The 27,836-nt window shown below is 39.9% G+C and overlaps 1 protein-coding gene across 5 annotated transcripts in view; it reads left to right on the top strand.

Moving 5' to 3' along the window:
• MSH3 (mutS homolog 3) overlaps window positions 1-27,836 on the top strand; it is a 183,922-nt gene that overhangs the window by 60,083 nt on the left and 96,003 nt on the right. For all 5 annotated transcript variants that reach the window (XM_055562836.1, XM_055562838.1, XM_055562837.1 and 2 more), the window contains exons 12-13: window positions 726-835; window positions 25,426-25,558. In XM_055562836.1, coding sequence (XP_055418811.1) covers window positions 726-835; window positions 25,426-25,558 — 243 coding nt within the window. The remainder of the gene's footprint in view (window positions 1-725; window positions 836-25,425; window positions 25,559-27,836) is intronic.

The following is a 27,836-nucleotide window of genomic DNA, read 5'->3' on the forward strand; positions in this document are numbered from 1 at the left end:
TTTATATGGATGGATGTGTGTGTGTGTGTGTGTGCTAAGTTGCTTCAGGTGTGTCCGACTCTTAGCAACCCTGTGGATCTTAGCCCACCAGCCTCCTCTTTCCGTGGGATTCTCCAGGCAAGAATATGGAAGTGGGTTGCCGTACCCTCCTCCAGAGGATCTTCGTGACTCAGGGATTGAACCTGTGTCTTTTACATCTCCTACATTGGCAGGCAGGTTCTTTACCGCTAGCGCCACCTGGGAAATAGAATGTGTATATATGTGTGTGTATGTATATATATACATATACACACACACACACATTCATTCATCTAATGTATGAACACCTGGTTTGAGCATAAAAGCTAAGCATGTGTAACATTATAATTGGGGTATATGGAATAATTAGGGCACATGACAGAGAAGGTAAGGGCACCCCACTCCAGTACTCTTGCCTGGAAAATCCCATGGATGGAGGAGCCTGGTAGGCTGCAGTCCATGGGGTCGCTAGAGTGACTTCACTTTGACTTTTCACTTTCATGCATTGGAGGAGGAAATGGCAACCCACTCCAGTGTTCTTGCCTGGAGAATCCCAGGGACGGGAAGCCTGGTGGGCTGCCGTCTATGGGGTCGCACAGAGTCGGACACGACTGAAGCGCTGCAGCAGCAGGGCACATGCACAACTGGCAATTTTGGTTCAAATACAATCATTGAATTAATAAAACATGCTTTCTGGTCTTTTTTAGACTGATATGAAAACCAAAGGAAGTTTATTTTGGGTTTTAGACCATACTAAAACTTCATTTGGGAGACGCAAGTTAAAGAAGTGGGTGACCCAGCCGCTCCTTAAATTAAGGTAAAAGGAATTCTTTTTTGTGTTTCATCTGAAATTATATAAAATTATGAAATTAAAGGTACATCAGCCTCCTTAAAACCAAGGTCACCATGGTTTATAAGAACACCATTTTCAATTGGGGAAGATTTCACTTTGTAGCTGGTGATAGACTGTCTAATATCATGAGGATTTTTTTCCTTGTTCCCAAGAATGAGTCTTTGCAGTTGAAAGACATGGGATCTACCTGGAGAGAGTGAGGTAATCAGTTGGTTTGGGTCATCAGTAGCATAGGGGTATAGGGAAAGAGGGGCTGGGAAGGTGGGACACTGCCTTTGTTGAGGGCTTTGCAGGCTGGACTGAGGAGCTAGTAGCCAGAGGAAGTTAATCCAGTGGTTCTGCACACGGGAGTGCTGGATCAGAGCTGGTGGGTGTAGGGGGATAGAGAAAGTAGTGACAGGTAGGGGACAAGTTAGCAAGCTCACGGAGAGGTTCTGAAAACCTGAGCTAGAGAAGGAGCAGTAGGAATCTGAAAGAGGGCTTAGGTGTGAGATGTTTAAGAGAGTAGAATGAGTGAACTAGGAGAGCTTTCAGGAAAGGTAGGTGAGTCTAGTGCCTAAGCATAGTGGTCTCCAAGCTTGTCTGCACATTGAAGTCATCTGGGAAGCTCCAAAAACTTATACCTGTATTCTGCCACCACATATTGTGACGACTTAGTGTGGCCTGGGAGTTGGAATTTTTAAAAGCTCCCTAGATAATTCTGACACGCAGATAGGTTTGGGAGCTATGACCTGTGCCTCTCACTTAGTACGAGTCCCAGAAATGTTGACTGAATGACTGAATGCTGTTATCTGCTGTGCTTTTGCTCTGACCCAGTATTTAATATTCAAATCATCTTTTGAGGTAGATCCTTGAGATGAATAAAGAGATTCAGACAGTTTTAATAACTTGCTCAACGTTTCACAACTGGGTAGAGCCTAAAGGTAAGATCAGCATTGACTCCATCCTGATCAGCTTCCCATATGGACTAAGCACAGAGGGGGTGGTGCTGCTGCTGTATGAGTGGGCTCTGTCAACTGAGTCAGTCTCACTAAGTCCATAGCCCGTCAGCCCCGGCACACCGCGTTCTCACCTTTGCAGTAGTACAATACCTTCTCACAGGCTGCTGTAAGGAACAGAATAAGACAGTGATCCTAACTGCCATGTTTGAGCTCTTTATCATACAGCAAGCACTGAGCTAGGGGCTTTATGTGCATCGTCTCTTTTAAACTGCATAGCAAGCTCACTCATGGCTGCATTTTATGCTGGCTTAGGAGTAAATAGCCATCTTTGGCAAAGGATAGCAGATGTTGTCACTGTTGGTCATAGGCTTTAAAATACTGTTTTGATGATGATAATTACTAAATCACTTCAGGTTTTAGTGGGTTATTACGATTTCTTTTCTTGACCATAAAGACCTTCAGGTAGTGAAAACTGACTAGATAAAGATGAAATTCTGAAAATGGAAGTCTCTGCTTTGGACCAGCATTTGTATGAGATAAAGATGCTTCATGGAATAAGAGCAGGCAGTCTGTGGACAGCAGTGTAAGAAGCATTGCCTGCTGGCTGATGGAAAGGCATCTGTCTAAGCAGCCACACCGTTCTTACTTTTTTTTTTTTTTTGATTGGTTGAAATATTCAGCAGAAACAGACTTACTAGCAGACTTTTTCATGTAAATGAAAATTTTTATTTCTGTTGTTAAACTTGTTTTGTATAAAGAGGATTAATTTGAGCTGAATTCAGTAGACCATGTTGTATGTTCCTTATGGGTTGATCATATTCTTCCTGGGATCCTCCCTTCCCAGAAAGGCTGAGAGAAAGCACTCCATGCATTGAGCTCCAGTGCTTTCAAGTACGAACATTAGACCATCCTAAAGCATATATAGCTGAAAACAAGCACACAAAGCTTCTTCTTTTGCGCTTTTTATTTTAGGTCATAGTTTTAAAACTTTAAGCTGTCTAATCAATTAAAACTGACTTCAGAAGAATTCCAGTTAAATCTTAATTGTGCTTGCAACCTGTTCCAAATACCTAGAGAAAATCTTTAGCTGATTAGTCAGTTGTTCAGCTGTATAGTCGTTGTTGTTTTAATGCTAACATTAGGTGCCATGCTGATCATGTCAGTTGTTTGTCCAGGCTAATATTCTGTCTCTGACATTGGCAACCAAAGGTTAGTTTAGGGCTTAGTTTTCTTCTTTCGTGAGATCATAGAAAAATTGTTGGTGACAAGGGGATTCAGCACAATGTAAGGTGGGTTTCCCTGAGTTTTTCAAGAGCCCATTATTTGTCAGTCATCCATGAATTCTCTTAAATCGCTTTATATTTTTATAAATATATATATATATTTTATATTTTTAGTCTATTTTAATTCCCAATGCAATCACAGTTCATAAATTCAGGACCAGGTGTTTCAAGTTTCAGAGGATTTTCCACTCCCACTACTTTTTATTCTGCAAAATGACTTCTTTGGTGCAGGGTTTTCTAGTGACTTTCTAGAAAGTATAAATGGCTTTGACCCTATTATTATTGACTGATTCAAAGAATTCACTTGGGTTATTGAGATCAGATTTTACTCTATTGAAACCACATTGGCCCATATAAATAGGTTATGCTTCTTATGCTTTTTATCAGTTCTCTAATTTACGCAGGAAGCTTCTTCAGTGTAGGTCTCTGGTTTCTTATAAATGAATGTCATGTTGGTAAGCCATTATTCCTAAGACCTTTTAAAATTATTTTTTTTTTTTTTTTTTTTTTTTTTAACAATTTCTTTTTTTTTTTTTTTTAATTTTATTTTATTTTTAAACTTTACATAACTGTATTAGATTTGCCAAATATCAAAATGAATCCGCCACAGGTTTACATGTGTTCCCCATCCTGAACCCTCCTCCCTCCTCCCTCCCCATTCCATCCCTCTGGGTCGTCCCAGTGCACCAGCCCCAAGCATCCAGTATCGTGCATCGAACCTGGACTGGCAACTCGTTTCATACATGATATTTTACATGTTTCAATGCCATTCTCCCAAATCTTCCCACCCTCTCCCTCTCCCACAGAGTCCATAAGACTGTTCTATACATCAGTGTCTCTTTTGCTGTCTCGTACACAGGGTTATTGTTACCATCTTTCTAAATTCCATATATATGCGTTAGTATACTGTATTGGTGTTTTTCTTTCTGGCTTACTTCACTCTGTATAATAGGCTCCAGTTTCATCCACCTCATTAGAACTGCTTCAAATGTATTCTTTTTAATGGCTGAATAATACTCCATTGTGTATATGTACCACAGCTTTCTTATCCATTCATCTATTGAATTCATTTTTTTAAGGTCTGGTCTTTGAATTTTTTCTGTTTCTTTTAGTTGATAAGTTGTGTCAGTCTTATATATATATACCATATGTACCTTATTGGTTTTGTCCACAAATCCCCAAATGCAAATTCTGCTTGTAAATACAGTAATGATTGGGCACGTAAGAGCAGGGGAAAGAAAACTTTGAGAAGTGTGGCATGAGTCTCTAAAATGATATTTTAGGCAAAAGATTAGTTTCCAAGGCATATCTGGTCATCATAGAAGTAGTGTTAAAGATTCAGTAAAAACTTACTCCTTATTTTGAAATATTAACAAAAGTAAGCTCTGAGCTTTCTCCATGAGTACTTCTTTTTCTGTTATTGTTTAGTCACTAAGTTGTGTCTGACTCTTTTGCAAACCCATGGACTGTAACCCACCAGGCTCCTCTCTCCATGGGATTTTTCAGGCAAGAGTGCTAGAGTGGGTTGCCATTTTCTTCTCCAGGGGATCTTCTTGATCCAGGGTTCAAACCTGCATTTCCTGCTTGGCAGGTGGATTCTTTACCACTGAGCCACCAGGGAAGCCCACCTCTTTTTTGTTCCTGTACCTTATATGTTGTTACCTGTGGTTCTCTTCTGGGGTGTCTTCTCACTTTCAGCACTGCTTAGGGTCTTACCTGTGGCCATAGCATCTCCTGTAACTTCATGTGCTAATGGCTTGGTCACCATCATCTCCCCCAGTTCCAGACCTACACATCCGCGAGCACATTTCTACCTCAGGAAACGTTCCACATGAGTTGCAAAAGAAATTGGAAATAAAATTATATCCTTCAGTGAGAGAGTGATCTCTTGGAAATGCAGCTCTCGTGTGTGTGTGTGTGTATGTGTGAGTACATGCCCATATAGGTATGCATACACACTTATAGAACAGCAGAGTATTGACCACAAAGGGAACCTGAGAAATCAGTTTCTCCACTCTTAGTGGAGGAATTATTTTGACCAATGATGAAAATAGTCTCTCTGTAAGAAGTAGTATTAGATCACCTTGCCTTTTTGTAAAATCACTTTTTATGAAAGACTCTCAGATGAAAGCCTTTTTGTAAAGACTTTGTTTATCAAGAAGGCTAAGTATCTCCACCCGTCTGGTCTTGCCCTTCTCTGTTTCTGTCTGCACTACTCAAAGATGATTGAAAAAAAATGTGTATCTGATTATGTTTTGCTCTCCACTATTTACAGTTCTCACAACAGACTGAGGTGTAATTTATTTCTGGACCTTTGTACAGTCTGTTCCCTTTTTCTAAAATGGAAACTACTCATTTTTGTTTCCCTCTTAATTTCCTGGCTGCTTCTTCAAAGTTTCCTTTGCTCTCTGTTCATCTCTGTATTTTTTTTTTTTAATTTGTTTCTTAAAGATTTTCTCGCTCTCTTTTTTTTTTTTTGATATGGACCTTTTCCAAAGTCTTTATTAAACTTGTTACAATATTGTTTCTGTTTTATGTTTTGGCCCCTTTCGGCTGTGAGGCATGAGGGATTCCAGCTCCCTGACCAGGGATCGAACCCACACCCCCTCCATTGGAAGTCGAAGTCTTAACCACTGGACTGCCAGGGAAGTCCCTTTCTCTGTGTCTTTAAATGTTGGAGTTCTGAGGCCTGAATCTTAGGAGCTCCATTTTCTTCCTTCCCTTATCCTTCCTTCCCCTCCTCTCTCCAGTGAACTTACCTAAACCAATGACCCTAAATATCAAAATGTCAGTGATTCTCAAATTTATGTCTTTTGTCCTTACCCTGCTCTATTCTCCAGGCTTATATATTCAACTTAGACTCCTAACCACATAGGTGTATCACAAGCATCTCAAACTTAACATATTTAACCCTATTCCTCCTTCTGGTTTCCCTGTTCTAGGAACCAGCTGCTCTACCTCATGAGGTTCTTGGGCCAGTAGCCTGGGAGTTACTCTGGACGTTTCCTTTTGACAACCGCATCCAATCCAAGTCCTTTTGCTTTTATCTCTAAAATATATCCATAGTCTGTGTGTGTCTTGCCGTCTTGACCACCATCACCCTGGTCTAAATTGTCAGTAGCTCCCACTTGGGACTGCTGCAGTATCCTCCTAACTGGTCTCTCTCTCTCTCTTTTTTAAACTATTTATTTTGTCTCGGGCTGTAGCCAGTTAACAGTGCTGTCGTAGTTGCAGGTGCACTCATCCGTATACACGTATCCATTCTCCCACAAGCTCCCTTCCCATCCAGCCTGCCACGTAACATTGAGCAGAGTTCCCTGTGCTATACAATATGTCCTTGTTGGTTGTCCATTTTAAATATAGCACTAACTGATTTCCCTTTAGAAAATGAAAACTGAATTATGTCACTCCCCTGCCTTAATCCTCATTGGCTTTCCATTGTGCTTCGGGTAAAATTAAAATTCTTAAACATGGCTCTTTAGTATGACTGTGCATTCGTGCGTTCATTGTTTCCTGATCACTCTGGCCTTCCTCTGATTTCTGAGCATCCCAGAACTTTCTCTCATCTTTTGGTCTCTGCATTTACTCGTCTTTCTATCTAGAATGTTCTTTGCTCTCCAGTTTTTACACAGTTAACTCCTCTATTCTTTAGGTTTTACCTTAAACTGCTACTTCTTCAGAGTTTTTTCTTTGCCCTCCTAATCCAAGTTATGTTCTTCATATCATTCTTGAATAGTATATAGGACTTATTATGATTGATATTTGTTTACCAGTGTTGTTTAATATCTGTCTCACAAAATTGTGTGTTTCATTTATAACAAGCATTTGATAAGTATCTTTCCCCTGTGCTCATTTCTCTACATGTGTACTTTTCAAACAAAATATATTATTGTAAAATATGCATAATGTATAATTTATCATCATAATAATTTTTATGTCAGTAAATATATTACATTCATGAAGTACATTTGAAAATGTAATAAATACATTAATATTATTGTGCAACCACAACACAGTCCTTCTTCAGAACTCTTTTCATCTTGCAAAACTGAAACTCAGTATACTTTCCTGGATAACTTCTCATTACCTCCTTTTCCTAACCTTGAGCAAACACCATATTACTTTCTGTCTTTATGAATTTGACTATTCTAGGTACCCCACAAAGTTGAAATAACACAAGGTTTGTCTTTTTGTGACCATCTTATTTCATTTAGTGTGATATCTTCAAGGTTCATTCGTGTTGTATATATCGATATTTTGTCCTTTTTTGAAAAATTAAGGTATAGTATGTAGTTGCTTTATAATATTTTATTAATTTCAGTTGTGTAACATAGTAGTTCAATATTTTTATAGATTATACTCAATTTAGGAGAAGGCAATGGCATCCCACTCCAGTACTCTTGCCTGGAAAATCCCATGGACGGAGGAGCCTGGTAGGCTGCAGTCCATGGGGTCACGAAGAGTTGGACACAACTGAGAGATTTCACTTTCACTTTTCACTTTCATGCATTGGAGGAGGAAATGGCAACCCATTCCAGTGTTCTTGCCTGGAGAATCCCAGGGATGGTGGAGCCTGGTGGGCTGCCGTCTATGGGGTAGCACAGAGTCGGACACAACTGAAGCGACTTAGCAGCAGCAGCATAATCAATTTAAAGTTATTACAAAATAATGACTATAATTCCCTGTGTTGTACAATATATCCTTTGTTTGTTCTATACATAGTGGTTTATATCTCTTAATCCTGTACCTCTACCTTGCCCAGCCCACTTTTCATCTCCCAGCTGGTAACCACTAGTTCATTCTCTAAATCTGTGAGTCTGTTCTTGTTTTGTTACATATGTTTATTTGTTTTACTTTTTTAGAGTCTGCATATAAGTGATTCAGTTCAGTTCAGTTCAGTTGCTCAGTGGTTTCTGACTCTTTGTGACCCCATGAATCGCAGCATGCCAGGCCTCCCTGTCCATCACCAGCTCCCAGAGTCTACCCAAACCCATGTCCATCGAGTCGGTGATGCCATCCAACCATCTCATCCTCTGTCGTCCCCTTTTCCTCCTGCCCTCAATCTTTCCCAGCATCAGGGTCTTTTCCAATGAGTCAGCTCTTCGCATCAGGTGGCCAAAGTATTGGAGTTTCAGCTTCAGCATCAGTCCTTCCAGTGAATACCCAGGACTGATCTCCTTTAGGATGGACTGGTTGGATCTCCTTGTAGAGTCCAAGGGACTCTCAAGAGTCCTCTCCAACACCACAGTTCAAAAGCATCAATTCTCCAGCGCTCAGCTTTCTTTATAGTCCAACTCTCACATCCATACATGACTACTGGAAAAACCATAGCCTTGACTAGATGGACCTTTGTTGACAAAGTAATGTCTCTGCTTTTTAATATGCTGTCTAGGTTGGTCATTACTTTCCTTCCAAGGAGTAAGCGTCTTTTAATTTCATGGCTGCAGTCACCATCTGCAGTGATTTTGGAGCCCCCCCCAAAATAAAGTCTACCACTGTTTCCACTGTTCCCCATCTATTTCCCATGAAGTGATGGGACCAGATGCCATGATCTTCGTTTTCTGAATGTTGAGCTTCAAGTCAACTTTTTCACGCTCCTCTTTCACTTTCATCAAGAGGCTCTTTAGTTCTTCTTCACTTTCTGCCATAAGGGTGGTGTCATCTGCATATCTGAGGTTATTGATATTTCTCCCAGCAGTCTTGATTCCAGCTTGTGTTTCTTCCAGCCCAGCGTTTCTCATGATGTACTCTGCATATAAGTTAAATAAGCAGGGTGACAATATACAGCCTTGATGTACTCCTTTTCCTATTTGGCAGAGAGTATTTGTCTTTCTCTGTCTGACTTATTTCACAAAGCATAATACTTTCTAGGTCTATCCACATTCTTGCAAATTGCAGAATTTCATTCTTTTTTATGGCTGAGTAATATTCCATTGTATATATATATCACATATTCTTTATCTGTTCATCTGTTAGTGGACACTTAGGTTACTTCCATATGTTGGTTTTTCTAAATAGTGATCATGTGATCATTGGGGTACGTGTATCTTTTCAGATTAGTGTTTTTGTTTTCTTTAAATGTATATCCAGCAGTAGAATTACTGGGTCATATGGTATTCTATTATTAGTTTTTTGAGTAGCCGCCATACTGTTTTCCATATTGGCTGCAGCAATTTACAATCTCACCAATAGTGTACTGTTGTTCAGTCACTCAGTCCTGTCCGACTCTTTGTGACCCCATGGACTGCAGCTTGCCAGGCTTCCCTGTCCTTCACTATCTCCCAGAGTTTGCTCAAACTCATGTGCATTGAGTTGTTGATGCCATCCAACCATTTCATCCTCTGTTGTCCCCTTCTTCTCCTGCCTTAAATCTTTCCCAGCCCCAGGGTCTTTTCCAGTGAGTCAGCTCTTTGCCTCTGGTGACCATAGTATTGGAGCTTCAGCTTTAGCATCAGTCCTTCCAATGAATATTTAGAGTTGATTTCCTTTAGGTTTGACTGATTTTATTTCCTTACTGTCCAAGGGACTCTGAAGAGTCTTCTCCAGCATCACAGTTCGAAAGCATCAATTCTTCAGCACTTAGCCTTCATTATGGTCCAACTCTCACATCCCTACATAACTACTGGAAAAACCATAGCTTTGACTATATGGACCTTTGTCAGCAAAGTGATGTCTCTGCTTTTTTAATATGCTGTCTAGGTTTGTCATAGCTTTTCTTCCAAGGAGCAAGCGTCTTTTAACTTCATGGCTGTAGTCACAGTCCTCAGGGATTTTGGAGTCCAAGAAAATAAAGTCTGTCACTTTCTACTTTTTTCCCTATCTATTTGCCATGAAGTGATGGGACCGGATGCCATGATATTCAGTTTTTGAATGTTGATTTTCAGTCTTTTTCACTGTCCTCTTTCACCTTTATCAAGAGGCTCTTTAGTTTCCCCTTTGCTTTCTGCCATTAGGGTAGAGTCATCTGCATGTCTGAGGTTACTGATATTTCTCCCAGCAGTCTTGATTCCCGCTTGAGCTTCATCCAGGCTGGCATTTCACATGATGCACTAGGGTTCCGTTTTCTCCTCTCCAACATTTATTTGTTGACTTTTTGATGATAGTCATTTTGACTGTTGTGAGGTTATAATTTTAATATGGTTTGATTCACATTTCTTTGATAATTAGTGATGTTGAATATCTTTTCATATGCCTGTTGGCTATCTGTGTATCTCCTTTGGAAGAATGTCTATTCAGATCTTCTGCCCATTTTAAAAATTGTTTTATATTGAATTGTATGAGCTATTTATGTAATTTGGATATTAACTCTTTATCGGTCATGTCAGTTGTAAGTAACCTCCCAATCAGTAGGTTGTATTTTTGTTTTATTGACAGTTTCCTTGACTGTGCAAAAGCTTTCAAGTTTAATCAGACCTCATTTGTTTAGTTTTGCTTTTTTTTCTTTTGTCTTGGGAGACAGATTCAAAAACATATTGCTATGAGTTATGTTGAAGAGTGTTCTGGCTATGTTTTCTTCTAGGAATTTTATGGTTTCAGGTCTTAGATTTAGATCTTTGAATCCATTTTGAGTTTCTTTTGTGTATGTTTCAATGGTGTATTCTGATTTTATTGATTTACGTGTCACATCTAGTTTTTCCAGCATCACTTATTGAGGAGACTGTCTCTTCTTGCCGCCTTTGTCATAGATTAATTGACCATAAGTGCATGGGTTTATTTCTGGGCCGTCTACTCTGTTCCATTGATCTATACATCTGTTTCTGTACTAGTACCATACTGTTTTGATTACTGTAGCTTTGTAGTATTATTATTAAGTGGATATTTATTATTCATTGAAGGAATAATTAAAAGAGTAACTCATTCAAGATCTAACTCAGATCCTGCCTCTGAGAAGTCCTTCTCCCTCAATCCCCACTTCATCCTTGTAGAAAGGTATCTTCCCTCAATTTTATCCTGCTTCTTACTCCTCCACCCCTGACACACACACAGAATGCATAATGAGGCTAACAGTGCTTTTAATATAACAGGTGATCAAGAAATTATGAACAAATGAATCCATTTAACAATCTTAGGGTTCTAAGTAGGCTTTGAAAATAAAAACACATCTATGTAAGGGAAGTTTATTTTTCTCAGAAAAACTCCTTGATTTAAAAGACCCTTAGAAGCAGTTTTTTTTTTTTTTTCATATGATTCCTTGTCTTAGTGCCATAGAATTGGTTCTGAGAAATCATTTCTTCCCTTCTAGTGGAATAATTGCTTGGTCTGATGTGAAAAGGTGATATTTAACCATGGAAGAAATGGTGTTGCAACATCTTGCATTCTTGTCAAACCCCTCATAGGATTAGAAGTTACTCAGAGAAAGTCATATGACTTAGTAAGGAATCCAGGCTTGGTGACAAGAATCAGGCATAGCTAGTTTTAAGTATCGTGTAAAAAAATCTAGCTTATAACTCTAAACTCATCTGAGTCAAACTTTATTTGCTTACAAATATTTAGAGTCATTATGATTTTCGAGTATGGCTTTTTAAAGTCCATACCAGTAGAATCTGAAGTACATAATGGGTCTGTTAGTTTATTATGGGTGCTGAAACAAAGTACCCAAAGACTAGGTGGCTTAAACAGCATGAATTTGTCTCACAGTTCTGGAGGCTAGAAGTCCAAGATCAAAGCGTCTGTGCGTCTGTGAAGGAGAATCTATTCAGTGTCCCTCTCCTAACTTCTGGTGGTTTGTTGTCAATCTTTGGTGTGTTACTTGGCTTATAGACGTGTCTTTTTTTTTTTAAGGGATAATGCCTTTTTTTTCCCTGTGTGTGTTTTACATTTTATTTATTTATTTTTGGCTGTGCTGAGTCTTCATTGCTCTACACAGGCTTTCTCTAGCTGTGGCGAGCTGGGGCTACTTTCTGGCTGTGGTGCACGGGCTTCTCACTGCTGTGGCTTCTCTTTTGCAGAGCATGGGCTGTAGGACACAAGGCTTCAGTAGTTGCAGTTCACAGGCTCTAGAGCATGTACTCAGTCATTGTGGTGCACAGCCTTGGTTGCTCCACAGCATCTGGAATCTTCCCAGACTGGGCATGGAGCCCATGTCCCATGCATTAACAGGCGTTTTCTTACCCACTGCACCACCAGGAAAGTCCAGGGTGTCATTCTTATCTCTGCCTTCATGTTCGTGTGGTATTTTCCCTGTGTGTATCTCTCTTCATACGGCATTCTTTTAGTAAGAATATAGTCATATTGGATTAGGAGCTTACACTGTTCCATTATGACCTCATCTTAACCAATTGAATCTACAGTAACCTTACTTCCAAGTCAGGTCACATTCTGAGGCACTGAGGGTTAGGTCTTCAACACATATTTTTGGAGGGGACACAGTTTCATCCATAACAGATAGGCTCAATTATTTCATATTTTTCCTTTTCTTGGCACAGACAGATCAAATGTGCTCATCTCTTGAATGGAAACAAGTGTTTTGATTATCATTTAAATGTGTCACACATTTTTATTCAACATCTGAAGTGAGATGGTAGAGAACACTGAATTTGTAAATTGCAAACGTTCTGTAATTTTATGCATGTAGTACAGGACTCTGAAAAATCTTTCTTCTTCCTTACCTTTGAAAAACATTCTGGATTGTATCTGTCCAGGTGTAGGTATTTATGCAAAATGTTTAGATTGATTTTAGAGATGAAAAGGAAACTTTATTTTTTTAAAAAAAGAAAGGAAAGTATTTTGCTAGAAAGGAGAAGATGTCCAGATCTAAGAGTTGAGGAAAGAAGAGTAGCCAAGGTGGGAGGAGGGAAGTGCTGAGGCTTGAGAGGTGAGTTCTGGTCTGTTCCTCTCTGTACCAGTGTCTACGTGGGGGAAGTAGGAGATGAAAACTCAAAAGCATCAAATGCATAGAAGATGGCAGCGGTTACTGCTTTTGTTTTATAGATGAGAAAAAGTGACATTCAGGTTCATTATCCAGGATCATCCAGCAAAGCACACAGGGGCATATCTGAAAGCACAGTTTTGGAGCAAATGAGACACTAGAGCTTGAGTTCAGATTTGCTCCCGCATTTCTGTCACTTGGGACAAGTTATGAACTTTTGAACACTTCAGTTTCTTCACTTGTAAAATGGGAATTGCACCACCTACCCTGTAGTAGTGTTATGAGGACCAAATGAGATGATCTGCATAAAGGGTTAGTGTGGATCCTGGCGTCAGTCACACAGTCAAGTGGCTGTGGACTTTAAATACCCCAAAATTGGAAGCACCTGGCTATTAGGAGGGCAGTGCTAAAATAGTTACCTGGTCATACGTTAGAATACAGGATAGCAGTTAAAATGAATGAGTTGAGTCTACATGTTTTAACGTGGATAACTCTCATAAAAATAATGTTTATGACATAAGACATGATAACCTATTTATCTAAATGTTGTAACACACAGTAATACCGTTTGTTGTTTCAGGTTTCAGACATAAGTGGCAGAAACATAAGTACAAGAAGTAGAAAGGATGTTTAATAACATCAGGAAAGTGGTTACTTCTGGGAAGAGAAGAAAGAGAAAGAAAAATGGATGGGGGAGTGTTTTCTGTGTGTTTGAAGTGTTTTATTTTTAGAAAGTAATAATATGGAGAAAATATACATATACACATATGCATATATATTTTTTTAAATGGTACTGCTACCACCCCTTCACCACCATCCTGATCAGGTGACAGTGAGATGCAAACTCAAGCCCATCTGTCTGGAAAGCCCATGTTAGACTCCAGAGCATTCACTTTTCACCTCATCTTGTTTTAGAAAGATGGGAAGTCAGTCCTGGCTGGGGGCTTCCAGTGGTGAAAGGAAGGAGGCTGTGTGGCCGTGTTGTCAGCTGTCCAGGATATGTCCCCGTCAGTTCTCCGGAATCTGGTGCTTCATGCGTTGTGTCTTTTGTGTAGCTGTAGTCAGGATTTTGGAGAATGTGCAAGGGCTACTGGTGAGTAGGTGGGGTCCCTGTGTGAGTCTTTCTCAGAATCATACAACCATTAACAGTTGAGCATTGTCATTGTCTGTGGTCAGGCTTGGATCACAACCTTTCTCTTTCATTTAATGCTTTAACTTGACCCAGTCCTGGGGATTTAGGAAGCTCAGCTTTCTGTTCTGATTGACCAGGTGCCCATTAACACTTAGTAGTATAAAATAGGTTTTTAAAATTTTGTATGATTTAATCTCAATGACAAGACAGTGTTCCTATTCTCAAGGAGCTTCTAATCTAATTTGACCAAGGCATAATCTTTTAGTGAGGAGGAGCTGAAAGTGAAGGAAACTTTAATACCTAAAATAAAATGCTTGCTCTTCACTAGCTCAATAATGCAGTTAGAACAAATGAAGAATACTTTTATAATTCAGTTAGATTTTTAGAAAGCTGCTTAAGAGAATTAAGCATGCTAAGTTTATTCTTGGAATTTAAATCACATAAATATTTAAGAAAATTGAAGCTTGTTGGTATTAGGAAGTAGGTCTGGGACTAGATTTCTGTGTAATTTTCTAGAGCACTAAGTATATTTTACTGATAGTTAATTCTCTTGAATAATTTTTAAAATTTATTTATTTTTAATGGAGGATAATTGCTTTACAATATTGTATTGGTTTCTGCCATACATTAACATGAATCAGCTATAGATATACATGTCCCTTCCCTCTTGAACCTTCTCTTGAGTAATTAAATGACTTTTATTTTGGTAAACCCTTATGTTTGGGGTATTAGCGTTTGTATCTCTAATTCATATACATACGTGCGTACTAAGTCGCTTCAGTCGTGTCTGACTCTTTGTGACCACATAGACTGTAGCCCGTCAGGCTCCTCTGTCCATGGGATTCTCCAGGCAAAATACTGAAGTGGGTTGTTATTTCCTACTCCAGGGGATCTTCCCCACCCAGGGATCGAACCTGTGTCTTTTAGGTCTCCTGCACTGGCAGGCAGGTTCTTTACTGCTAGTGCCACATAGCCCTAGTCTAAGTGACAAAGTAATAGAATATTATATGTTTGCTCCACTTAACATTTCATTTATTTTAGCAAGACTAAGTGCCATTTTTAACTCTGGAACTTCCTGAAATTAACTACATGAGAAGGCCCTATTTATTCTTTGTGGTTTCCCATGATCCATGAGTCTGCTTACAAACATTCACCTGTGGTGACTCTACTCTTACTCAGTCCAGTGAGACACAGTACTGCTCACAAATGAGATGGAAGAGTGGTGGGTGAAGCCTGCCTGGGGGCTGTGATTGATGGGTGTTGACCCCCTGCCTCTTCGCCTTTGCTGTGTGGATGTGAGTGAAAGTGGAGAGGGGTTTTGCTGCCACCAAGAAAAAGTGACCCTAAAAGCCTCTTATCCAAATGTCTGCCCTGTTATTGCATATGGTTTAACCAGCATCTTTTGGGATGCTTCTGTGCAGGAACCTTGAGCTGGCCTCTGCTTTGTTCTGTAGTTGCCAAGTTTCCAAGAATATATAACAGGCCAACCTTACACCCAGGTTCATTATTCTGATTCGTCTTATCCCTGTGGTCTGGCAGTCTCCAAGTTGTGAAACTTATTTATAATTGTCCCATCGTGCCTTATGGTTCCTAGTAAAAACAAATACAGATCCTCCCTGAAGGTATACACTCTCATCTAGGCCTCCTAGGAATTTCAAAGAGAAAACTCTGCCATAAGTTCATAAACCATAATTACAAAAGATGTGGGGAAACAAGTACCCATGAATGTGAGTTAGTGGAAGTTATAAACACTAGACATAGAATCCCAAGACCTTTAGATAGTGAGATTAGAAAGATGAATATTGAATCACCAAATTAAAAGAAACACAAAAGGGAATCAAAACATGAGCACAGCACAAATATACCATCAGAAGAAATCAGATTGATTTTTAAAAACAACTCCATGTAGCTTTTATTAATATAAACAGTGGGTAGGATTGAGGCCTGCACAGGTCCCAGCCTTTCCATGGTTTAGGATTGCTACCTGCCTCATACAGCAAAGCAGAGGGTTTTTCTTCTGGGAGGACAAAAGTCGTCTCCTCCTCTGAAAAAACCTTTTACATAGTTGGCTTTGGCATCTTCTAGGAATAGAGGGGCAGGGATTGAGGCCTCATGAGTCTGGGTTTTCAGTTGAGGTGTTACGGGGGAGCAGGTTCTTGTTAGGTTGCAGAAAGAATTCAGAGACAAGACAGAGAGGTCAGGAAAGCAAAGTGAGAATTTGTTAAGTGGACAGTGGGCAGTCTCAGGTGAGTAGCTGCACTGAGTTTGTTTGGCATTGCAGTTATATGAGGCATAGAAATGAAGGAGCAGAATATTCATTGGGGAGGGAGGGGTTTGGAGTTGTATACTCTGATTTTCATCCCAGCTCCACCTTCCTGAGGCGAGGGGGGATTTTTGTCCTTATTTAGTCTTGATCGGAAGTATCATAGTATCAGTGCATGATGGGAACTTCTTATCTTCAAGGCTAATTTTACTGTAATAAGACCATGATGAGCAAAAGATTACATTCAGATGCCAGAGATTCCCTCTTTTTCCTATCTTTCTTTGTCGGCCTCCAGGACACTTATCACCCCAAAATGTGTGGTTTCATGTCAGTCCAGAGGTTCCTTCTTTTCTTTGTATGCACAAGGACTCCCATTGTTGATAAGATGTATGGTCTCTTGCAGTTTGGCCTGCACCCCCCTTTGTCTGTTCATCTTTAGCTATCTGCCTGCTCAAACAGAGGAAGAGAGAGAAGGTCCAGAGTGGAGTGTCGTTATCTCAGAACTCATCTCTGTTAACTCAGCCTGAGCTTCATGAGTCATGGAAGTGGATTCCTTACTAAAGTAATAGTTTCCAAAAAAAAAGAAAAGAAACAATTGGTGAGTTAGACCAGTGTAGATGAAATAACTGAAATCCAAGATATTATCTAAAGAAATTACCCAGAGTGTAGCACAGAGAGATAGTATGAGCAAAGATAAAAGAGACTAAAAGACAAATAAAAAATTAGGTGGTCTAACATAATCCTCATCAAACTTCCAGTAGAAGGAAATGAGAGAGAATAGGAAAAGAGAGACAGTGTTCAAAGAAATGAAAGATGAGAGTTTCTCACATTTCATGAAAGATGTGAATCTTTAGGTTTAGAAAGCACAACTGAATCCAAAGTGCAATTGAAAACAAACAAGAAATCCACATTTTCCTAAATTACAATGAAACTATGTATGATTCTAAATCAGAAATAAAAATCCTATAGAGGTCAAGGGAGCAAAGAAAGATCACCTGTAAAGTAATGGAAATTACATAATGATTTAAGTTCTATTTTCCCTACCTATTCTGTTCTTCATCTGCTTTCTTTTCACAATGTCTTTTGAATTTTTTGAGTATTTTTTTATCATTCAGCCCCATACCCCACAAAGCTTGGTAGTTTGTAGCTTCTTTCTATTGTCTGTTGCTTCTCTTGATTCTTACTCATCTGGCTTCTTTTTATACATGAACACTTGATTATCTTTGTGTATGAATTATATTATTTGAAAATTTGTTTTTAACAATAACTTGAGAGAGCAACACTGTTTACAGTAGCCAAGATATGGAAACAACCCAAATGTCCATCAACAGACGACTGGCATAAGAAGATATGGTGTGTATACACACACACACACACACACACACACACACACTTGTGCTTGTGTTTGTGCTTACTCACTCAGTCGTATCCAGCTCTTTGTGACCCCATGGACTATAGCCCCCACCCAGGCTTCTCTGTCCATGGGGATTCTCCAGGCAAGAATACTGGAGTGCGTTGCCATGCCCTCCTCCAGGGGATCTTCCCAACCCAGGGATCAAACCCAGGTCTCCTGCATTGCAGGTGGATTCTTTACCATATGGGCCACACACACACACACACACATAAATAATGGAATGTTACTCTGTCATAAAAAAGAATGAAATATTATATTGCCATTTTCACCAATATGAATGGACCTAGAGAATATTATATGTAGTGACAAATACTGTATGATGTTACATGTATGTGTAATCTAAACACCATACAGATGAATCTATATGTAAAAGAGAAACAGACTCATAGAAAGCAAACTTACGGTTACCAAAGGGAAAGGTTTGATAGCACAGCAAGTTATATGTAATGTTTTGTAATAATTTATGAGACATAATATGAAAAAAAAAACCTGCATCACTTTACCTCTGAAACTAACACAATATAGTTGATGTCAACTGTACTTCAATTAAATAAATAATATGAATACTAATGTACCTTCTCCTGAAGAATATTTTTGTTTGCTTTTGCCAGATTCTTGGTGGTATTACCAGTCTGGGACTGTCTTAATTTAAGTTCAGTTTTGACATGTTTCAGTTCATCCAAATGATACTAACCTAGACTACAAATTTACCCTTACTATGAGGCCGGCTCATTTTTACAGAAGATTCTTCTGGCATATCTTTTTAGTGCAAAAGTAGTATTGACTGCTGGATTATGTATTTGGGTTCTTGTTTTCATTTTGATAGTTTTTTCTTACCATTTTGTTAGTCCTTTGATACTTGTGACAACATGTTTTTATGTTTTGTTTGGTTTTTTAAATTGTCCCCAGTGGGAGGGATGGTCTGGAAGTACCCATTCCCATTATTGTCAAAAACAGAAATCACATTTCATGCTCTTTTCAATGGCTTAGGTTTGTGGCCTGAACCAATAATGGAAGGTAGCTGTCAGGAAATTGTTTTGTCTAATATTCTGAAAGGAGTAAATTGTCTCTTGGTAAAATGATGCCTCTTTTGAGTATGAGTAATAAAAATCCTTAAAAACTGGTTGGGTGATTTACAGTTTGCAACTAAGTAAATATTCAGAATAGCTCTTTACAATGTAATTTCATAAATAAACCCTTTCTTTCACGGTCTGTAAGGTTTTGAGCATGATGTTTGCAGATGGCATCTTACTACCTATCATTACCTCTCAGAAAGAAGTTACTCCTTTTCTCCTCTCTCCCTCCCTTGTATAATCCATCACAACTCGTGTTTACTTTACCTCTATAATATCTTTTGAAACTATGTGCTCTTTGCACTGGTATATCCTCTACTTGGGTTCAGATCATCAGTTCCACTCCCCTGGATTCCTGAAGCTTCCTTCTAATCAGTCTTCCTGCTACTGTCCTTATGTCCTTGTCAAAATTAGCTGTTGACTCCCCTTGCTCTCAGGACTAAGTCAGAGCTCCTGTGTGGTCTGCATTATTCATGTGACCAGGTTCCTGTTCTGCTTTCTAGCTCCTACTGTTATTCGTTCACTCTCCATCTTCTGTTTTTTGTTTTTTTTTTTTTTTAATTTGACCATGCTGGGTCTTAGGGCATGTGGGTCTTTAGTCTTTAGTTGCAGTGTGTGGGGTCTTTAGTTGCAGCGTGTGGGATCTAGTTCCCTAACCAGGGATCAAACCTGGGCCCCCTGTGTTTGGAGTGCCAAGTATTAGCGCCTGGACCACCAGGGAAGTCCCTACTTCTTTTATTTATGCAATGGGTGCTTTATAAACACTCAGTAATTGTTCATTGAGTGAATAAGTGAATAGTGTATGTGAAAGGCAAAGCTAGGTAGATTCAAGTAATGATGGTTAGGCCCTAGGAGAAGGCCTATGACTCATGTTTCTTTCTACCAGAAAGCTGTTTAGGTAGTTGATTTAGCCATATTGTATGACCAATGTGTTAATGTCTGAATTTAATTTATTCATTTTATATTATCTTTAGAGCTAAACTTTCAGTAAAAAATTAGAACCAACTACCAAAACACTGCCAGCTTTTCCCCAGTAGTTAGTTTATCTCTTTCCCTCCAAATAAACTTACATTAGAATAATAGAGGCATCTTCCACAAATAGCAACCGGTAGGTACAGACTGAGCACTTGTCCTTACTGTGGCAGTGGCTGTAGGTGATACACTGTGTTTCAGTGACAGCCCCACACAGCAGGTACTAATGTCATCACTCCATTGATTTTCAAATGTGAAGGACCCTAGTGACACCCACATTTACTTGTTGGATCTTTGATGATAAAGGAGAGAATCTTTGTCCTCCCTAGAACCTTAGGTTCATTATTTTTTTTGTCATATGGAATGAAATGAATGACCCAGGTGTTCTCTTTTTCATTTGTTTAGAATGTATCCTGTGGTATGATCAATTGTAGAGTACCATAGGACATCTTGGAAGAATAATATATTTATCATCATTTAATTGGCAGTGCTATTTCCTATTTTGTTGATCTCTCTCACTGACTGGTTCCCTGATACCTCAGCAATAAAGAATCCACCTTGCAATGCAGGAGACACACGTTTGATCCCTTTGTCAGGAAGATTCCCTGCAGGAGGAAATGGCAACCCATTTCAGTATTCTTGCCTGAAAAATCCCATGGTCAGAGGAGCCTGTTGGGCTATACAGTCCAAAGGGTTGCAGAGAGTCACATGACTGAGCGATTGAGCACACTCATTGACTGCACCAAAATAATTGTTTTCTATTCTGGTGGTCTGACCAATTATTTTATTACAGTTATTTAGAAAGTCTTATACCCGCCAATTAGAGAACAGTTCTGAGATACACCAAAAAACTTGATTGGAGGTCATTTTTACTGATTTGCCTTCTGATCTGCTTATTGGAGTTAAAAGTAGAAGTATGGCTGCCCCAGTGATGAGAAATTCACGATAAATACTGCCTCACTCCCTCTCCAGTTCTCCCTGACTGCGGTAGACGTTTGTAGTTGGTTATGGCATTGTTTCTCAATGTACCTCCTATCAGGTCTCAGCACAGTACTTCAGGTCACTACTGCCAGTCAGATTTAGCCCTTAAGATGCTAGGACTGGCCTTTCTTGTGTAATCCTTTCTTGTTCACTTTGCACAAAATACCGTTTTGTGTATCTATGCCTAGAGGCTTGTCTAAACAGTTATATCCCAGCTTATGTTTTGGGTGTCGTTTCTCCCTCCCCTGTGCTGTTCTTCGTGGTACCTGCCAAACAGATTTCATAACCAAACAAAGGTGTCTGTGGCTTCCCTGGTGGCTCACTTGCTAAAGAAATCTGCCTGCAGTAGAGGAGACCAGAGTTCAATCCCTGGGTCGGGAAGTTCCCCCAGAGAAGGAAATGGCTACCCACTCCAGTATTCTTGCCTGGAAAATCCCATGGACAGAGGAGCCTGGCAGGCTACAGTCTATAGGGTTGCAAAGAATAGGACAAGACTGAGTGAGTACACCACCACCGAAGGTGTCTGTAGTAATAGTGGGGTAACAGCCAACAAGTGTTGAGTAGCTATTGTGTGTCAGGCAGTCTGCTAAGTGCTTAATATGTATTACTTCATTGAATTCTTATAACAATTCTATATGAGTTAGGGACCATTATTATTCCCATTTTATAGATGGAGAAGCTAGGGCAAGTCTAAATAACTGGTGAATGAAAGAACCTGGATTTGAACTGAGGTTGTTTCTCTTCTTAGCTCAAGCTCTTTCCCCCGAGCTGTTACCCTCCCTAACGAGTGAAGGCTGGGTTACTGTGGAAATGATTCAGAGCAAGGTTCTGTCTGTGCTGTCACAATGCTAAAATAAAAGCCACTACCTGTGTGTTTTCCAAGAAAATATTTTTTGAAAAAGTCTTTTGGAAGACTTCATAAATATGATTTAAGTCTTTTGCTTTTATCTTTCCATATCTCAGACAACCTTTATAATTTTTGAAAGAGGAGCTATCTGGCTGTCTTATACATTCACAGATGGCATTATTTTATCTGTCCTCATACCATCTGCAGCATCAACTTAGTCTATTTCAATTGGTGTCTTCTTTCATTTGTGCAGGAGTCAGCTATTAAAATAAAACTTTATATTTGTGTAGCATTTTGGGGTAAACGTTGTGATAAAATAAATCAATGTTTTACCCTAACAATCTTAATTTAATTTTTTCACCTCATCTTGGTTTATTTTATATGTAGTCTTCGAAATTCAATTGATTTCAGCAGCTACTTATTGAGCATGTATCATGATCAGTTACGCTATTGGAGAAATGATCCCCATTCTCACAGAGCTTAGGACTTCCCAGGGGGCTCAGTGGTGAAGAATCTGTCTGCCAGTGTAGGAGACTCAGGAGATGTGGGTTCAATCCCTAGGTCAGGAAGATCCCCTGGAAATGGCAACCCACTCCAGAATTCTTGCCTGGAAAAATCCCATGAGTAGAGGTGCCTGGTGGACTACAAGTCAATGGGGTTGCAAAGAGTAGGATATGACTGACCATAAGCACACTCTCACACTCAGTGAGCTTACTGTTGAGCAGTGAAGACAGTGGAGAAGTAAATACGGTTGTAAGTTTCACTATAGAAAGAAAACAGAGTTGTATGGAAAAGGATGGGAAAGGATGAAATCTAGTTCTAGTGAGCCTAGAAAGCCCTTTCAGAGGAAGAATGAGAAGGAGTTTGCCAAACAAAGTGGAAGGTGGTAGGCAGGAGGAAAAGGTAAACCAGTCTTCAAGGCAGAGTGAGGAGCAGGTGAGAAAGCCGTAATGTCAGAGAACTTGGAGTGACCAAGATGTTGGAAGAAGTTCAGTCCGACTGAAACTTAGAGTGAGAGGAAGAGAGTAACAGGTGATCTAAGACGAGACTTGTGAGGTAAGCAGGGCATTTAAGGATCCTGGATTTGAATCTAAGATTAATGGCAAGTCATTGATGAGCTTAAGGCAGAAGTAAGGCATAAACAGGTTTGGGTTCTAGGAAGACTGCTCAGGCTGTGCTGTGGAGAATGGATTGGGAAAAGGGACAGAGGTGGACATAAGGAGAAAATTTCGGAGGCTGTTTTGGTAGAACACTTCTCTTTGTGAGAGGTCATATTACCTTAGACTAGTGCAGAGGCAATAGAATGGAAAAAACTGAAGAGATTTAAGAGGCCACAGCATTGAGAATGGAAGAATCAGCCTGTGTGTCTGCAAAATTCTGGCTTGTTCTACTTTTTCATGTGAAATCAAATGCCTGTTCTACGCAGCAGAGGATGAGCTAGAGAAAAATGGAACAAAAAATGATACCTGAAGTTACCCTCTGCTTTGTGAACAAGTTTGACTTCACAGCATAGTTATAGGGATGTGGTGTTGTGTTCAGTCACTTCAGTCGTGTCTGACTCTTTTGCAATCCTATGGACTGTGAGGCCATCAGGCTCCTTTGTCCATGGGATTCTCCAGGCAAGAATATTGGAATGGGTTGCCATTTCCTCCTCCAGGGGATCTTCCTGACCCAGGAATCAAACCCATATCTCCTGTGTCTCCTGCATTGCAGGCAGATTCTTTACCCACTGAGCCACCTGGGAACCCCAGTTATAGGGATAAGAAATATAAAAACTCTCAATTAATTGTAAAACAGTTTAATAGTCATCTAGGCATATTCTGATATCAGGCTGCCCTTTACATCAGTGTGTGTGATAACAAAAGAATTTTGATAGAGTGCATTCAGTAGCTGATGTCCCCATTTCCCCTCAAATGTCAGTGCTTTTTTTCATTTGCTTGCTTGTTGTCATTCATTCATTGATCAAAAAGAACGTTTACCGAAGGCCCATTTTCTACTAGATATGTACTTATTTCAGTTTTTTCACATATGGCCATTATACCTAGTATAGGCCTTTGACATGTATAGTTGCTGGATGGGTTTTATCTCATTTGGGGCACATTAGTCAAGTTTCCATGTTGGGTTGACAGTCTCACCATTTCTTTCCAAGTGACCCATCACTTAAGGTGTAGCCAATGATAAAATGCTGCAATCCTGGCCTCCCATGTCTCCTGATGTTTTTTTTTTTTAATTTTTTATTGTAGTTGAATTACAATATAGGGTAATTATTGCTGTACAGTATGGTGATTCAGTTATACACACACACACACATACACACACACACACATTCTTTTCATATTCTTTTCTGTTATGTAATTTATCACCTGATATTGAATATAGTTTCCTGAGGTCCTAATGTTTTATCCTCTGCCCTTTCTATTACTGCTTCCAATCTCTGCCCAGGCTCAGTGTGCCTAAGTCCCCTTTCAATCAAGCATATAATCAGTTCAGCTACCATCATTGAGACTTCTCCCAAAGCAGCTGGTTGGCTGAATGAAGTGTTTTTTGACCGAGATGGTCAGTTATTTCAGTCAGAGTAGAAAATCCAGTTGCTCACTGTAGATCCATTATATTACTGCTAAGTCACTTCAGTCATGTCCGACTCTGTGTGACCCCATAGACGGCAGCCCACCAGGCTCCCCCGTCCCTGGGATTCTCCAGGCAAGAACACTGGAGTGGGTTGCCATTTCCTTCTCCAATGCATGAAAGGGAAAAGTGAAAGGGAAGTCGCTCAGTCGTGTCTGACCCTCAGCGACCCCATGGACTGCAGCCTTCCAGGCTCCTCCATCCATGGGATTTTCCAGGCAAGAGTACTGGAGTGGGGTGCCATTGCCTTCTCCATCCATTATATTAGGCAGGTAATAAAAGCAGTAGTAGCAAATTCTCCATCTCATTGGTTTAAAAAAAAAAAAAAAGGTTATTTTTTGCTAATGAAAAGTTCATTTGATAGCGGATGTGGGATGGAAGTTTTTCTGCTCTACTCAAAGACTCACGCTGATGGAGTCAACAGGTGAGGTGGCTCACAGAATAGCCCTGGGCTCAACATCTAGTTGGGAGAAGGCAATGGCACCCCACTCCGGTACTGTTGCCTGGAAAATCCCATGGATGGAGGAGCCTGGTAGGCTGCAGTCCTTGGGTCGCTAAGAGTCGAACACAACTGAGCGACTTCACTTTCACTTTCCACTTTCATGCATTGGAGAAGGAAATGGCAACCCACTCTAGTGTTCTTGCCTGGAGAATCCCATGGACGGAGAAGCCTGGTAGGCTGCAGTCCATGGGGTCGCACAGAGTCGGACACAACTGAAGCGACTTAGCAGCAGCAGCAGCAGTAACATCTAGTTGGCAAAGGGGGAGAGAGTGAATGTGAAATACTGCAGGAGGTTTTATGGGCCGTGACTAGCAGTGATGTAATCCTTCCTACATGTATTTCATTGGCTAGAACTTCGGTACGAGGCTATACGTCACTGCAGGGGAGGCTGGGAAGTGTAGTCTATGTGTTTGTTCTGGAGGAAGGAAAACTTAGAGAGCCCATCTTTGCCTCATCTGTTTAATGACTTTCCTAGTGTGGTACCTGGTCTTTGATTCCAGTGATAAGGGGCAGAGAAGGGCTACAGGTACGGATGAAATCTCCTTTGTGCTTTTCTAAGTGGCTGCTGTCACAGTACTGGGCATTAGAGTGGGAAATGCCTATATTCTGAGTTCCTAACTTATCTGATAATTGCCATTTCTCTGTTCCCACAGGGAAATAAATGCTCGACTTGATGCTGTATCGGAAGTTCTCCATTCAGAATCCAGTGTGTTTGGTCAGATAGAAAATCATCTACGTAAATTGCCTGACATAGAGAGAGGACTCTGTAGCATTTATCACAAAAAGGTAAGTGTGATAGAAATCACATCTTTTAAAATTGTTAATTTTCTTCAGCTTGAGGATAGTGTGAAGTTGCTCAGTTGCATCTGACTTTTTGTGATCCCATGGACTGTAGCCTACCAGGCTCCTCCATCCATGGAATTTTCCAGGCACGAGTACTGGAGTGGGTTGCCATTTCCTTCTCCAGGGGATCTTCGTGACCCAGGGATCAAATCCAGGTCTACCTCATTGCAGGCAGATGCTTTACCCTCTGAGCCACCAGGGGATACCAGATATTAATAGGAAACATCACAGAGCTTTATTGTTATTTTATTTTGTAAAATCTTACAGATAACATAAGAGAATCCTTAGAGATTTTAATTGCACAAACTGAGGTTATTCCAATTTTTGCATTGTTTGCCCACTTCTGTTAACTACAGCAACACATAGAGGCTGTTCTAATACAGGATATTCTCCTAATTCATCCTCAAAGTATGGACCATCATCAAAGTAGGAAGTTTACTTAGACTAGCTGCTTTAAGAAGAGATGCCTTATTTCTTTTGACCTCACAACAACTTATTATTTGACTTAACCAAAGGAAAAATCTGTTTGTAAAATATTTGTGGTATTATTAATATGCAGACAAGTTTGGATATTGAAGCTAAGTAAAACACATTATTTTGATTTTCATCACCTAAGCTTTCCAGTTTCGGAGAAGGCAGTGGTACCCCACTCCAGTATTCTTGCCTGGAAAATCCCATATGGATGGAGGAGCCTGGTAGGCTCCAGTCCATGGGGTCGCTAAGAGTTGAGCATGACTGAGCGACTTCACTTTCACTTTTCACTTTCATGCATTGGAGAAGGAAATGGCAACCCACTTCAGTATTCTTGCCTGGAGAATCCAAGGGACAGAGGAGCCTAGTGGGCTGCCGTCTATGGGGTCGCACAGAGTCGGACATGACTGAAGTGACTTAGCAGCAGCAGCAAGGTTTCCAGTTTAAATCGAATAACAGTAACAAGTGAGATTTGTTAGACAAATAATTTATCTTCAAAATATGCCTAAAATTAAAAAATTATCAGTTGGTGATATTTGTAATTGTTAATAAACTTTCTATAGTGTCTTACCTACTACAGAAGTCATTCATATATGTTAGACTCTGTTGTAAAAAAAAAAAAACTTTGTGAGGTTGAGAAGGTTTATTACTTTCTAACTGGTGGGAAATTATGTATATTTCTGTCTTTATATAATGCTATGACAGCTTGCATTACCTTGGCTAAAATGATGCTAAGAGGAGGGTTAATAACTTGCTCATAAGTGACAGAATTCATATTTAAACCAGGGTCCTTGACTGGGTTTTAGTGGCTTACATTTTTGGATACTACCATTTTTGATGTAACAGCAGTTTTGAATACTATTAAATCTTTTCTTCCTGGCTGTCCCTATGTAAGCAACTTTTATTTTTTGCCCAAATGTAAATCCTTACCAATTTAATAATTTTTTTAGAACAGGTTTTATGTGCCCAAACTTTTAGTTCAGTTCAGTCACTCAGTTGTGTCTGACTCTTTGCGACCCCATGGACTGCAGCACGCCAGGCTTCCCTGTCCATCACCAACTCCCGGAGCTTACTGAAACTCTTGTCTATAGAGTTGGTGATGCCATCCAACCTTCTCATCCTCTGTGGTCCCCTTCTTGTCCTGCCTTCAATCTTTCCCAGCATCAGGATCTTTTCAAATGAGTCAGTTCTTCACATCAGGTGGCCAAAGTATTGGAGTTTCAGCTTCAGCATCAGTCCTTCCAATGAATGTTCAGGACTGATCTCCTTTAGGATGGACTGGTTGGATCTCCTTGCAGTCCAAGGGACTCTCAAGAGTCTTCTTCAACACCACAGTTCAAAAGCACCAGTTCTTCAGTGCTCAGCTTTCTTTATAGTCCAACTCTCACATCCATACATGACTACTGGAAAAACCTTAGTTGTCACCAATTTTCTATTAGTCTTTACCTTTTTAAGGCTTTTTCCTTTACAGTGTTTTACTGGAATAATAACTGCTGCCTCTGAAAATACTTGCAGTGTCCAGGAGGACTTACGTAACTGTTCCATATGCTTCGGCTAAATTTGAAAAGAAAGAAAAAGTCAAAATTGGGAAATACTGATCCCTAGGGAAAAAATGTAGGCCTTGGTTATGGGGTTGGCATCTATTGTTCCATTGCTTGATGCACTGTGTTCGAGTTTTTTTTTTTCCCCGAAGACTTTTTAAAAAACATTTATTTACTTATTTTTATTTTGGAACATGCTAGGTGTTCGC

Source organism: Bubalus kerabau, chromosome 1, assembly GCF_029407905.1.
Source record: "Bubalus kerabau isolate K-KA32 ecotype Philippines breed swamp buffalo chromosome 1, PCC_UOA_SB_1v2, whole genome shotgun sequence".
Classification (NCBI taxonomy): Eukaryota; Metazoa; Chordata; class Mammalia; order Artiodactyla; family Bovidae; genus Bubalus; species Bubalus kerabau.